This window comes from Rhinolophus hipposideros, assembly GCF_964194185.1.
Source record: "Rhinolophus hipposideros genome assembly, chromosome: 13".
In the NCBI taxonomy this organism is placed as follows: domain Eukaryota; kingdom Metazoa; phylum Chordata; class Mammalia; order Chiroptera; family Rhinolophidae; genus Rhinolophus; species Rhinolophus hipposideros.
Window position 1 is genome coordinate 23,511,024 of NC_138059.1, and position 12,941 is coordinate 23,523,964.

The 12,941-nt window shown below is 42.5% G+C and overlaps 1 protein-coding gene across 18 annotated transcripts in view; it reads left to right on the plus strand.

The window, feature by feature from the left end:
• Window positions 1–8,421, plus strand: part of SYBU (syntabulin) — a 109,701-nt gene extending 101,280 nt beyond the window's left edge. For 13 of the 18 annotated variants that reach the window (XM_081069885.1, XM_081069874.1, XM_081069889.1 and 10 more), the window contains 3 exons: window positions 2,513–2,716; window positions 4,151–4,300; window positions 6,294–8,421. In XM_081069885.1, coding sequence (XP_080926011.1) covers window positions 2,513–2,716; window positions 4,151–4,300; window positions 6,294–7,398 — 1,459 coding nt within the window. In that variant the 3' untranslated portion in view covers window positions 7,399–8,421. The remainder of the gene's footprint in view (window positions 1–2,512; window positions 2,717–4,150; window positions 4,301–6,293) is intronic. The other 5 variants (XM_081069875.1, XM_081069877.1, XM_081069876.1 and 2 more) reach the window with 1 other exon arrangement.
• The last annotated feature ends 4,520 nt before the right edge of the window (window positions 8,422–12,941 follow it).

A 12,941-nucleotide genomic window follows, 5' to 3' on the forward strand; every position in this document is an offset into this window, starting at 1 on the left:
TCAATTTGTATCTTAGTACATGTACCACACTAAAGTAGTCAGTGGTGAATTCTTCAGGCAATAACCACAAACCTAGCCAGTACCTAATATACCTGTTTACAAGCCCAAAACAATATATTACATTTGTGTAAAGTAGGAGACACTTCTATAGAGTTAAAAGACCTGGATTTAATTCCCAGTTCAAGTGCATGTTCTTGGAACTTTTTTTTTCCCTGAGTGTCAGTTACTTAACTGAGTACTTCACTGGGTACTTCCCATAACACAAAAGGGAGATAATAACTTTACCAGCTTTAAAGCATGATGGTCAGAAATAAACGAAATGGTGTTCGTAGGCATCTGGAACAGGGGCAGGGTCAAGAAGGTCCTTGGTGAAGGTTAATTCAGAGTAATTCCCCAGGTCAAAATTAGTGATAGTTCTGTGCTCTCTCTCCTCCCTTGTAATGGGTAATCCTCCAGATTACTCATAGCCACGTTAAGAACGAGGCCGATTGGTGTCAGAACTAGGAGTGAAGCCTGGAGAAGCAAATTCAAATCAGAGTACCTGGTCTTTTCAGCTACTCCTGAAGGCCTGCCCACCACTGAGCTGCTGAAGTGGGTTTGTCACAAAGCCATCAGCCCATCTGTTCTATATGAAGTGTCCCCTTTTCATGAAAAGGAGGCAAAGGCCATTCAGATGATTTAGAAAGGAAAGAAATTTTAACTTTAGAATGTAGTCATGTTTCATTTATGTGTGATTTACTGGGTTGATAGCTAGTTGAAATTGTATTTGATTTTAAATAAGTAATTGTCGTTTTGGAGCCAAGCATACCCACACACACACTCACATTCACATTTACACATGTTCTCACTGAGATGTGATAGTTGGATACAGCTGCAGTTGAAATTGCAAACAGGGAATTGTCAAAAAGCAGTAAGTACTGCTCTAGAGAGGTATATTGTTCCCTTTTGTTTTCTTGTAAAGTCATCAAGGGCTATTCCTGACACAGAACTGTTATCCTAGTTAAGTAATTTCAACATTTTCAAGATGTTTCCTTCAACTAGTGGGCGTTACATCTCTGAAACTAGATTAACAGGGAAGTCCAAACACGGTTATTCTCTAATAATACCCTACAGTTAAATTGCCCTTGACAGCTTATGAAATGCACTTTCGTGCATTCTTTGATTTTCACACCACTCTGTGAGGAAGACAGGATAGGTTACTACTATATACCCTCACATAGTAAGTAGCCTAAGTTCCTAACAAGTGGTAGTGCCGAGACTCAAGCCCAGTTTCTTCACTTAGCAGCCATTTATGGAGCACCTAGCATGTTCACACAATAGTGGGGAAAAGAACAGGCTGTGCTCCTGCCCTCGGATGCCTTAGTATAGAGGGACAGACAAGCAAGTATGCAGTTGTGATGCAGTGTGAGAAGTTTCACAGTGGAAGTTTGCACAGAATATTAGGGAGCACCACGGAGTAGCATCCACACCAGCCTAGGGAAAGAAGAATCCCAAGAAGGCTGCTCGGAGTAGGTTCCCATTGGTTTCAAACTAGGAGGTATCCAGAGGCTTAGGGTAAGGAGTAGGAGAACATTGTAGGCAGAGAAAATTGTTAAGTTCTAAAATACAGAGATGCTGGAGAGCATGGATCGTCAAGAAACTGTAAGTCATTTGGAATGCTGGGATCGAGGGATGAGGGAGGAGTAGCAGATGGTGGGTTGGACAGGGTGGTGGAATTGGACCTTGTGAGCCATACTAAAGAGTTTGGCCTTTATTCTGGAGGCAGTGGGGAGCCATTGAAGGACTTTGAGGAGGGCAGTGATATTCAAATTCCATTTTAGAAAAGCAACTCAGCCACAGAGTCAACCTTCTTGCTGGAGGGGGCAAGACAAGAGGCCAGGGAATGAAGAAGGGGCTATTAACAACATTTCAGCAGTTAAACAATGAAGGTTGTGCTGTCATTGGGGATGGAAAGAAAAGGAAAAACATAGTCCGTTAAAATAGACTTGATACATTTAACGTTTATGTGGGTTATGTTTATCTGTCCTATTTTCTCCTCCCTCTTTATGGGCAACCCCCGTTTCTCCCATCCCCCAAATGAACCACCCTAATTTTCTTACTCTAACCTGAACCCAATCCAAATATGTTTAAGCTGAAACAGGTGTACTGAAACAAAAAAAAAACACATCTTCTAAACAGCTTCCAAATGAACTTAAACCAAACCAATATTTCACATGGTTTGTATTCCTCGCAGGCAGTGTGGCTTAATCCAAAACAAGCTTTGTGGTCAGAAAGAACTTGAAAGAACAGCAAAGGGAGACGTTGGCTGTACCGATGACACAGAAAAGGAAATCCAGGCAGTGGGGGAGGAGGAAGGTTGCTTGTAAGGACAGTTTGCACTGATGATTATATTGCCCCTTTCAACTCTATAAATTGGATTTCCTTAGTAGTAACTGGCTTTAAGGAGTAAAGTTTTAGCAGTAGGCACTGGCAGCCCCAAAGATTTTAGCATGTTTTTATGCTTTTCCCCTAGTCGAGGTCCCCATGGGCGAAGTAATGGAGCGTCATCGCACATGTCTGGCAACAGCCCGCCATCCCCACGGGAAAAGGACCTTCTGTCTATGCTGTGCAGGAATCAGCTGAGCCCTGTCACCATTCATCCCCATTATGCGCCTTCTTCCCCAAGTAGCAGCAACTCCGGCTCCTACAAAGGAAGCGACTGCAGCCCAATCATGAGGTGAGTGCTGGTCATCAATCCATGGTTCTTAGTTTGTTCTACTTGGTAGTTTTCTTTTAAAAAAATAAAATCAAGTAAAAATGACATAGCTCTTGATCTGCTGCCTTGTTCTACAGTAAGACACTTCTCTTTCCTTTGTTACAGTCAGCTAATCCTTCGAGGGTTGCTGCAGAAAGAATGTAAGCCACAATCTCTAATAAGGTTCAGCAGTCCAAGTAGTGACTGGGTAGGGAGACAAAATGGCACAGTGGCAGTAGGAGGGTCCGGCACATTTCCATTAGAACAGGGAAGAGTCACTCATGTATTCATTCATTCAAGTACGACATATGTCGTGAGCACCGTTGTGCTAGGTACTGTGTGAAGTGCTAGGGGACAGAGCAGTGAACAATAGAGACAGTCCTTGTACCTACCGCCCCGAGGAGAAGAAAGACGTTACCCATCTAATGACAAAAACATTAACATTATTCTGCAAGTACATGTGTATGTAAAAGGTGGGGAAGGAGTTCAGCTCAGTCTGGAGGGCTCTCTGAGAAAGTGAAATTGAAATGAGATCTGAAGGTCAAACAAGGAAATTAGTTAGTTCTGGGGTCGGGGGGAGGCAAAAAGAAGGAACTGCATATCCAAATGGGCCATGACTGGTGGCAGGGTGGGAACTGGACTCGGGCCACCTTGGATGGAGCAGGGCGAGTGCAGTGGCTTGGGCCAGGTCCAGAGTCAAGGAAGAAGCTGCCAGCCCTCCTCCTTCAGTCTTCTTCCTCTGGGCGTCCTGTTCTCATTAGTCAGCTCTCTTACAGCAGGGATGCTCAGCTCCGGGCCAGGACTGAGAGGGGCCAAGGTTCTGGCTGGGGATATTTTGTAGAACACTGGGCACCTGTCTTACAAAACACACTCTGGTGAGAGTGGAGTAGCCTTGTTCCCGTCAAAAGAAGGAAACTTTCCACCAAATCAGCACACTCATGCCAGGGACTGATTTCAGAACAATTTGAATTCAGCTAATAACAATCAGAATCTTAGGGGCACATTGTGTGGAAAGTTAGGTCATCTCGCTCCCTTCCTTCCCTCCCGCCTGCCCTCACTCATTGTTCTTTAATATAACAGCATGTTACTCTGAATTGACAGGCAGGCCCATGGACAATTGTGTATTATTTTGTTTGAGATCATTCTAAAGCCATGAAAAATTCTCTCTCCTCTGCCCCCACCCCCTCCACAAACATCGCCCCCACCACCACCACCAAACTTCCAAGTAATGAACATCCTAAGACTGACAAGTGTAATACAGTCCCCTTCCACACTGAGGTCACATTACAGAGGTTTAGAAAGACCCCAACATACAGCTGCCATTCCTTCTCAAGCTGTTGGCTATACCTTAACTTTTATTTTTATACAAAAGGAAATAGGGCAAAAAGTAACATTTTGTTACTTGGGTTATTTCAGGAGGTCTGGAAGGTACATGTCCTGTGGTGAAAATCATGGTATCAAACCCCCAAATCCAGAGCAGTATTTGACTCCTCTGCAGCAGAAAGAGGTAACAGTGAGACACCTGAAGACCAAGCTGAAAGAATCTGAGCGCCGACTCCATGAGAGGTGAATCTGCGTTCCTTGCAACACGGTGGTTTAGGACAGTTTCTTTTTCTGTAAAATGAAATAGGAACCCACACTAGAGAAACATAGGGAAGAAGAAATGTGATTGCATTTCATTTTTATCAAATTTCTTAAATCAGTCTCTCAAAAGAGCCATTTCATAATCTTGCATGATTTGGCTGTTTCAGGAATTCAGGGTTAGAGGGGACCGTCTGCTTTTTCTGGGTGTGTACAGCTTTGACAGGAGGAGTTGGGTGTGTGCCTGACTATTTTTATGTGGCAGGAACACTTGCAGGAACAATCCATACTTCCAGCAGAATGGGTCACACACAGTGAGCCCCTATTAAGCTCTGTTTATCTCTGTGAGAGAGTGGATGGCTGTGTGCATTGTGATTCCTGCAAGCTATTTCTGTGCTGAAGGAAGAGGTTAGTTATTCTTGGCCAAGTGTTAAGGGTTTTTTTTGTTTTGTTTTGTTTTTGAATCTTTGTCTTTTATTTGGCTGTAATGTTTAAATTTCAGAAGGTATTAAAACAGCCATTCTAAGCATGGCTTGTGACACAAAATTTAAATACTGCATTATTGGGCACAATTTTTCTTCCTCTTTTCATGTTTAGCTACAAGTCCATACTCAAAGATGGCAAACAAGTTAGGTTTGTGTAAGTTACTTTTTACAACAGTTAAAATACTTTCAAACAAGAATTTACTCTAGCACCGAGTAACTACTGGTGATATATGTACTCTACTAAGAAAGAAATAGTGAAACAGATGACCATCGATAATGGTCAATCCTATTCACCAGTCTAAATCAGTGTCTGAAAAATGTCATGTACTGTACAGAAACAGGTTTAAAAAAAAAAAAGTCCATGCTTAAGAGATCTTACCTCAGAGAGAAACGACTTTTGACCTCTTGGAGGAGGCCACATTCTTTGCTTGATGGTTTTCCCCTGAACACTTTAGGATGCCCAAGCAGAGCGCTTGACAGGGTAGCTATGAACCCAGGGCAATGATGCCGTGCGTCAGACCCTACTTTCTGGAGATCTTTGGTTTATGATTTGAGGAAACCGTGGGATGGTTCAAGCCATCATGGGAGGGAGGTTTGAAGGCTGTGAAACTGGAGGATATTCAAGCCTAAACTTACAGCAGCAACACTAACAACATATATATCAGGACCCTGACTACTTGGTCTTCAAATCCACTGAGAATATGAGGAAATATATTTACATTGACTATGAAGAACTTATATGTAAGGAAGAATGTTTCAACAGAGATCTTCAGATAGAGTCCTGTGAAGGATCTAAGAAAATACGATAGATTTTCTTCAGTGTAAGATGGATTCAGTATCATCTTATCTGAGATGGAATAATAAACTTTCCACACACACACACACACACAAAAAAAACACTTTTCACAAAGCCTTTGCAACATGTAGCATTCTATATTTTTTTTAAAAATTTAATTATCATCAGAATATGATTAAGCTTCACCCGGAGTACCCCTTTTGCAAGGTGGCAGAGGGGCTGTCTCTGGAAGAGCAGGTCCCAGAGAAGGGGACCAACATCAGAGCAATTTTGCAATGCTAAAACTTAGTCTGCCTTCAGTCTTACATAGGTAATTAAAACTAAAATGGACTTTCCTTCCACAAACTGTAGACATAAAAGGGGAGGCTATGGAGCAGGCTAAGAGACTCTGCTGTGTTCCAATAATAACATTTCAAATATTAAGTATTGAATAGAAGTTAATGGTTATAAAGTACTTAATGCAATGTCTGACATATACTGAGCACTCAAAAAAGAATAAAAACAATAATAGCGTGTTTTATTCTGATTCTACTTACTATTATTTTAGCTATTTTATGATTGGGGGGCAGTTCAAAACTGATGTGACGTCTGTATTTCAAGTGGAAAAGAATGGGCTCTCCCTTCTGTGCGTCCAAATCATTTGCTGCCTAGCTCAAAGTGGACATTTTTCTTAGCCTTGCTTCTATTCTCACTCTAGGGAAACGGAAATTGTGGAGCTTAAGTCGCAGCTGGCCCGCATGAGAGAAGACTGGATTGAAGAAGAATGCCACCGGGTGGAGGCCCAGCTGGCCCTCAAGGAAGCCAGGAAGGAGATTAAACAGCTCAAGCAGGTGATCGAAACTATGAGAAGCAGCTTGGCTGATAAGGATAAAGGCATTCAGAAATACTTTGTGGACATAAACATTCAAAACAAGAAGTTGGAGTCACTACTTCAGAGCATGGAGATGGCGCACAATGGCTCTCTGAGGGATGAACTGTGTCTGGACTTTCCGTGTGATTCCCCAGAGAAAAGCTTCACCGGAAATACTCCTTTCGGCAAGGTGGCAGAGGGGCTGTCTCTGGAAGAGCAGGTCACAGAGGAGGGGACCGACAGCGAGCTGCTGGTAGGAGAAAGCATGGTCGATGGCACCGATTTGTTTGATGAGACGGTGACAGCCACCACCACAGAGGCTGGTGACCTGGAGCTTCTTCATTCCACCTCTGGGCCAAAGGTCCTGGAGACCGTCCCCGTGACGGTGGGCCAGGAGGAGGGCAGTGTGGTGGCGGAGCAAGCCGTGCAGACTGACGTGGTGCCCTACAGCCCTGCAGTCTCGGAGCTCATTCAGTATGTGCTCAAGCTCCAAGACGCCTGTCCCTCGAGCTCAGCATCCCCGGAGGAGTCTGCGGCGGACTCAACAGAAAGCTTCCCAGAGTCCATCTCTGCATTCCTGCTTGATTTAACTCCAAGGAATCCAAACTCAGCCATCCTTTTGTCTCCCGTGGAGACCCCACACACCATGGTGGGTATGGAAGCTCATGCGAACCGCCTCATGAGAGAGCTGGATTTCGCAAGCTCCACAGAAGAAAGATGGGACAGCATCATCCCGCTGGCCCAGGGGGCCATGGGGAAGCAGTACTGGAGCAGCAGTTTCCTGGTGGATCTCCTGGCCGTGGCTGCCCCCATGGTCCCCACCGTTCTGTGGGCATTCAGTACTCAGAGAGGGGGGACGGATCCCGTCTACAACATCGGAGCCTTGCTCCGGGGCTGCTGTGTGGTTGCCCTGCATTCTCTCCGCCGCACCGCCTTTCATATCAAAACCTAGGTAGAAGTGATTGTTCCCGTGTGCCATTCAGTCCCGTGTGGCACTGTGCCAGGTGCAGAAACAGCAGGTCCACCTGGGACGGTGTCTGTTCTATCGTGTTGCCCTCCGTATTTGATTTGCACTATAGTTAGTTGAAGCCTGTTCACTGTTGAGAACTGGAGGTATCTTCAAAGGCATGGAGACCTGATTCAAGTCAATGTCCCACCAGTGTGGTATAGAAAGCATGCTCATGACCCTGCCGTATCGTCTGAGGTGCCCGTTCTTAGCCTAGTGGTTCAGGAAGAGAAAATACGAAGTTTGCACTTTCAAGACAGCTTCTGTAAGGCTGGCATGTTATCTCCTTGCTTTGCTTTGTGCCGTTTTAAAATGTGTGATTGTTCCAGCATTCCAATGGTCTTGTGCATAGCAGGGGACTGTAACCAAAAATAAACATGTATTTGTGTAATTGGTTCGAAGAAGTCTTGACTAGTTCTTTAGTGTCTTACTTGGGGTTGATAAGGTTTGAGTGTTTGCAGTTTTTTACTAAATGTAGCTCCGAAGTCTTAAAATGGCTTGTTTGTTCTTAAACCTGTTAATTGATGAAACTGTATGTAAGTTTACAATGTATTAACTTATTTTTTGCTTATTATATATAGTGTTTTATTGGAAATTGTTTGTAACCACACACTTCAGCATGATGAAAATAAAGATTAGTGTTTCCAGTTAAATAAATGTTTTATCCTCCTATAAAATAATGTTCTCTGTGGTTTTACTTCTATATATGATAAGAAAGATTACATAGATAGTAGATCTTTCTATAGTAATCAATAGTGGTCTGTAAAAATAGAATTAACTTAAGAAATTAGAAAGAGGGCCGGGTGGCCGGATGGCTCAGTTCATTAGAGCGCAAGCTCTTAACAACAGAGTTGCCAGTTTCATTCCCACATGGGCCAGTGAGCTGCGCCCTCCACAACTAGAGTGAAGGACAACAATTTGACTTGAAGCTGATGGGTCCTGGAAAAACACACTGTTCCCCAATATTCCCCAATGAAAAAAATAAAGAAAAAAGTAAAAATGTGACCTGTTTGGTTTTAGGAATATTATTTTTTTAAAAAAGAAAGAAAAAGAAATAAGGATGAAGGGAAATAATTATTAAAGGTAGGAATTTTCTACTCTGTCTTGTAAAAAGCATTGTTTCTGAATAAAAAATAGCTTTGGTTGTTTGTTAGCTTTTAAACTACCCATGTACTTAAATGTCTATATATTTATACAATAAGGATATGTTGAGTGTTTTCGGGAAAATTGGGTTGATTTTTTTTCAAGCATGTTAAGGGTGCAGAGAGGGAGAATATGCTAGTACTATATGCCCTCCTCCCTTTGGAATAAGAGGGTGAGGTTGGGTGGCTGGAAAGGGATGAGATGGTTTTTTATCCATATTCAGTTATTCTTCCGTCCAACCTTATGATGTGGGTATTATTCTACTTTACTCAAAGAGGTGAATTGCTCAGAATGTCATAGTTCATCTCTGGAAGCCAGGATTTCAAGTGTCTACAAAGCAAATGCCTTTTCTACTTCACACACAAAGGGAAGAGACCTGGAGAATATCCGAAGTTCTCATTCAGAAACTCTTCTTCCATATCACTTACCACTTTTCAATATATATGGATATTTTACCTACTTATTATTCATTCCCCATTAAAATATTAGCTCTCTGAGCACAGGGATCTGTTCTACTTTGTTCACAGATTATGTCAAGAACTTAGAACACTCTGTGGCACATAGTGGGGTTTCTAACAATAGCTGTTAAATGAATTATCCAACATGGGTGGGTGGTTGTTCACATGCTAGGCACTTTACTGGGTCAGTCATCAATTGTGAAGGAGACAGACAAGGTTTCTGCTCTTGGGGAGCCATTCTGCCTGTGAAAGACAAAGAATATACCAATAAATGACCGAGACCATTTTAGATGGCGATAAGTGAGTCCAAGGAAATAAATTAGGTGTTTTAACCAAGAGTGGCAAGGAGAAGGTAAGGAATACTTCTCTAAAGAAATAACAGTGCTAGTGGATGAAAAAGAGCTGGTCGCATGAAAATATGGGGAATAAAATGTTGTAAAAAGAACAAATGCAAAAGCTGGGAGGCAGAAAAGGGCTCAATATGTTATAGGGGCATCAAGGAGACCAGTATGGCTAGAGCCTTGGAGTGAGGGGGGAGGGAGGTTTGGAGAATTGGACAAGCTAGCTCATGTGGGCCAGGTAAAGCATGGTAGAGTTGGTTTAAATTCATTGCCTGTGCAAGGAGAAATACTAATGGGTTTATACACAGGGCAATGATATAATCTGGTTTCCTTCTGTCCCTGGTTTCCTTCTGTCCCTGGTTTCCTTTTGTCCCCAAACCATCACTACCACAATCAGTCTGGTTGCTATAATGCAGAATGCATTGTAAGCAAGCAGGAATGGAAGAAGGAAGACCATTTAGGGTTCTATAGTAGTTATGACAATGAGTAGTTACGACAATTTGGAGGTGAAAGCGGATAGAGAGATTAAGTTGAATAACTGAAGATATAGCTTGAAGACAGGACTGCTGTGATTTGCTGATAAATTAGAGGTGGGGAGAGGGGTAATGTAGGGTTTAAGGAAAAAAGAAATCAAGGATGATTTTCGGGTTTTTAGCTTGAGCTACGGTGGTGTCAGTGGTGGTGCCATTTATTGAGAATATAAGGAGGTCAAGAGAAAGAAATTTGGGAAAATACATTTGCGATGTCTATTAAATATCTGTGTGGAAATGTCAAGTGAGTAATTGCACACATGGATATGAAAAATCATAGGAGTTGTGAGGGCTAGGGTTCTTTATAAAATTGGGCTTCTTCAGCATTTACATGCTATTTAAAACTATGAGATGGACGAAATCATCCAGGATGAATGTAAAGAAGAAAAGAAGGGCAAAGACTGAGTCCTGGGGCACTTCCACATTTAGATAGGGGTAGAGGGTGAAGAATGAATAAAACAGCCTGAGAAGAGGCTGCCTAACGGAGGAAAATTAGGTGAATGTAGCATTATGAAAACCAAGAGAGGGGAGTGATTCAAGAGTGGAGTAGTCAACTGTATTGAAACCCTACCAAGAAGTTGAGTAACATGAGAACAGATACATGTCCACTGGCTTTAACAACAAAGTCTTAGTGACCGTCAAGATCATTTCTTTGGAGAAGGCCAGAGGGAGTGGATTGGAGAGTGACTAGGAGAGAGAAAGTAGAAATTGACGTGTGCAGCTAATCTTTTTTAAAAGTTTTACCTTGAAGGAAAGCAGGAAGGCAGGTGGTAGTTACAAGGAGAAGCGAATGATAAGGGTTTGTTTTATTTTTTAATATCGAGAGGAGCTAGAGCAAGCTTATATGCTTTGTGGTTGAGCCAAAGGAGAGAAGGAAATGGAAGATGTAGGAGAGAGAAGATTAACTGAAGAAGGGAAGCCTTGAGCAGACGAGAAGGGATAGGCTATATGGCAAGAGGTGTACATGTGGAGAGGGGTGGTTTGTCTCTGAAAGGCCATTGCTTCTACTGGAATACACGTGGCACACACATGGGCAGTTACACAGCACAATAGAGGGATTTGGCTGAAATGGAAAGGGAACTATTTCTGGAGGTGAATAACCAGAACTGTCTCAAAATAATGAGCCTTGCTGACTCACGTCCCTTCCTGTAGTCCAGCCCAAACCAACACCTAGATGCTATCTTCCTCACTGTCTCTCGTTGTGTTTATTTTTGTTGCTAAATTAACACATTTTTACTTTAAGAATTGACATTCAATAGTATATTAGTTTCAGGTGTCCAGCGTAGCGGTTTAGTCATTTATATAATTTATGAAGTGATCCCCCCAATTAGTCCAGCACCCACCATAAACATATTTTTGGTCTCCACTTATTGCTACAGAAACGAATATAACCACACCAACACAGCACTGTTCTTCATCAAATCAAGATGGATGGAAAGATGTGCTCTGGTAAAAAAGAATTCTCCAGGAACCACAAATATTTATGTTGATTATCAAATTGAACACAGCTGATCACAAATAGCAAATTGCTTTGTTGTCTTAATGACCTGTATCCTTCTTTAAATGGAATAACTCAAAGTTAACTCATTTAAAATACTGGACACTACATATCTTTTCCACACTGAAACAAATTTATGCAGAGGTTAAAGAGGAGATCCTGGAGCAGTTACTGTCTTTTACTTCCCCCACCCCCTTCTCCAGGGTTTCAGTGTACAGTCTGTGGAAAGTTACTGCTTTTATTCAGAACAAAGTCTCTCACAAATGAGTCTTGCCTCAGGAAAGAGATGGAACATAGCTTGCCTTTCAAAGGAAGCCCAAGGCGTTGGCTGGTTTTGTGGACAGGATGATCTGATCCCACAGAAAGAAGCACCTCAACGTTGCTTTCCGTAATATGGGTGTCTATAATGTACAAACAGGCAGGAAAATGGAAAAATAAGAACAATTCTACTCTACTCAACAAACTGCTGTCGCATCAAAGCAAATATTAAACATTTCCTACAGTTGTGTGTGCAAACATTCCAATTTATAAGAAAAGATTTTTCCCAAAGAGATACACTGACCTTTCCAAGTTGAGCTGTTCAGAAATGAGGGGGGAAAAATGCAATGCACTCAGATGCCAAGTGTTTCTGACATTTGTGACAGAAAAAGGAAGTCTGTGATTTGTATTTATCATAGGCCCTGCCTTAGTAGTGGTTGGGTCTGATATGTTTTTTTCTTTTTTTCCCCTTTCTTCCGCCTCCCCCGTCACCCCTCCGGTTCAAGCTGTTGTTCCTCAGTCTAATTGTGTAGGACACAGCTCTCTGGTCCATGTGGTATTATGAGCCTTGCGCTCCTCCCACCAGCTGAGGCAGTCGGTCCTTGGTTGTGGGCCACTCACAGCAGCCCGCAGCAGCTCATGCCAACCTCCGGCTGCTCACGGCAGCCCAGCTCCAGGGAGGGCTGTTGGTCACGATGTTTGCTATAGAGGGTGCAGCTCACTGGCCCGTGTGGTAATCAAACCTGTGACCTCGGCATTAGGAGCACGGCACTGCAACTGCCTGAGCCACCGGACCAGCCCCCTGATATGTTTTTCTCTTGAGGATTTTTCATTTTACAAGTCTTGGGGTAGTTTCTGACTCCCATTTTGGCTCTATGAGCACTTTTACAAAATTCCCTTATTCCCTGTCTTACCAGGCAACATGTGCACAAGGAAGCAATAACCTAGGTAATTAAACATAATAGTGTATAGCAAGCAAATCTTGAAAGAATGTGGGCAAACTCCCAATTGTCCCAAACAAAAACAATTACAAAGTCCAAATAGAGTAAAACATATTTGTATCAGGCAATTATTTTTAAACCAGTGGAAGATATGCTCTGCTGTGACTACTGATTCTCCCACAATCACAATGATTGTGATAGCTAATGGTTATATTCCATTAATTATGTTTTGATAATTCTACAGAACTTTAAAAGTCAGAAAAGATTCATACGCTAGGCAGAAGAGTTTGTGTGAAAAGACTAGAATATTACAGTAACAT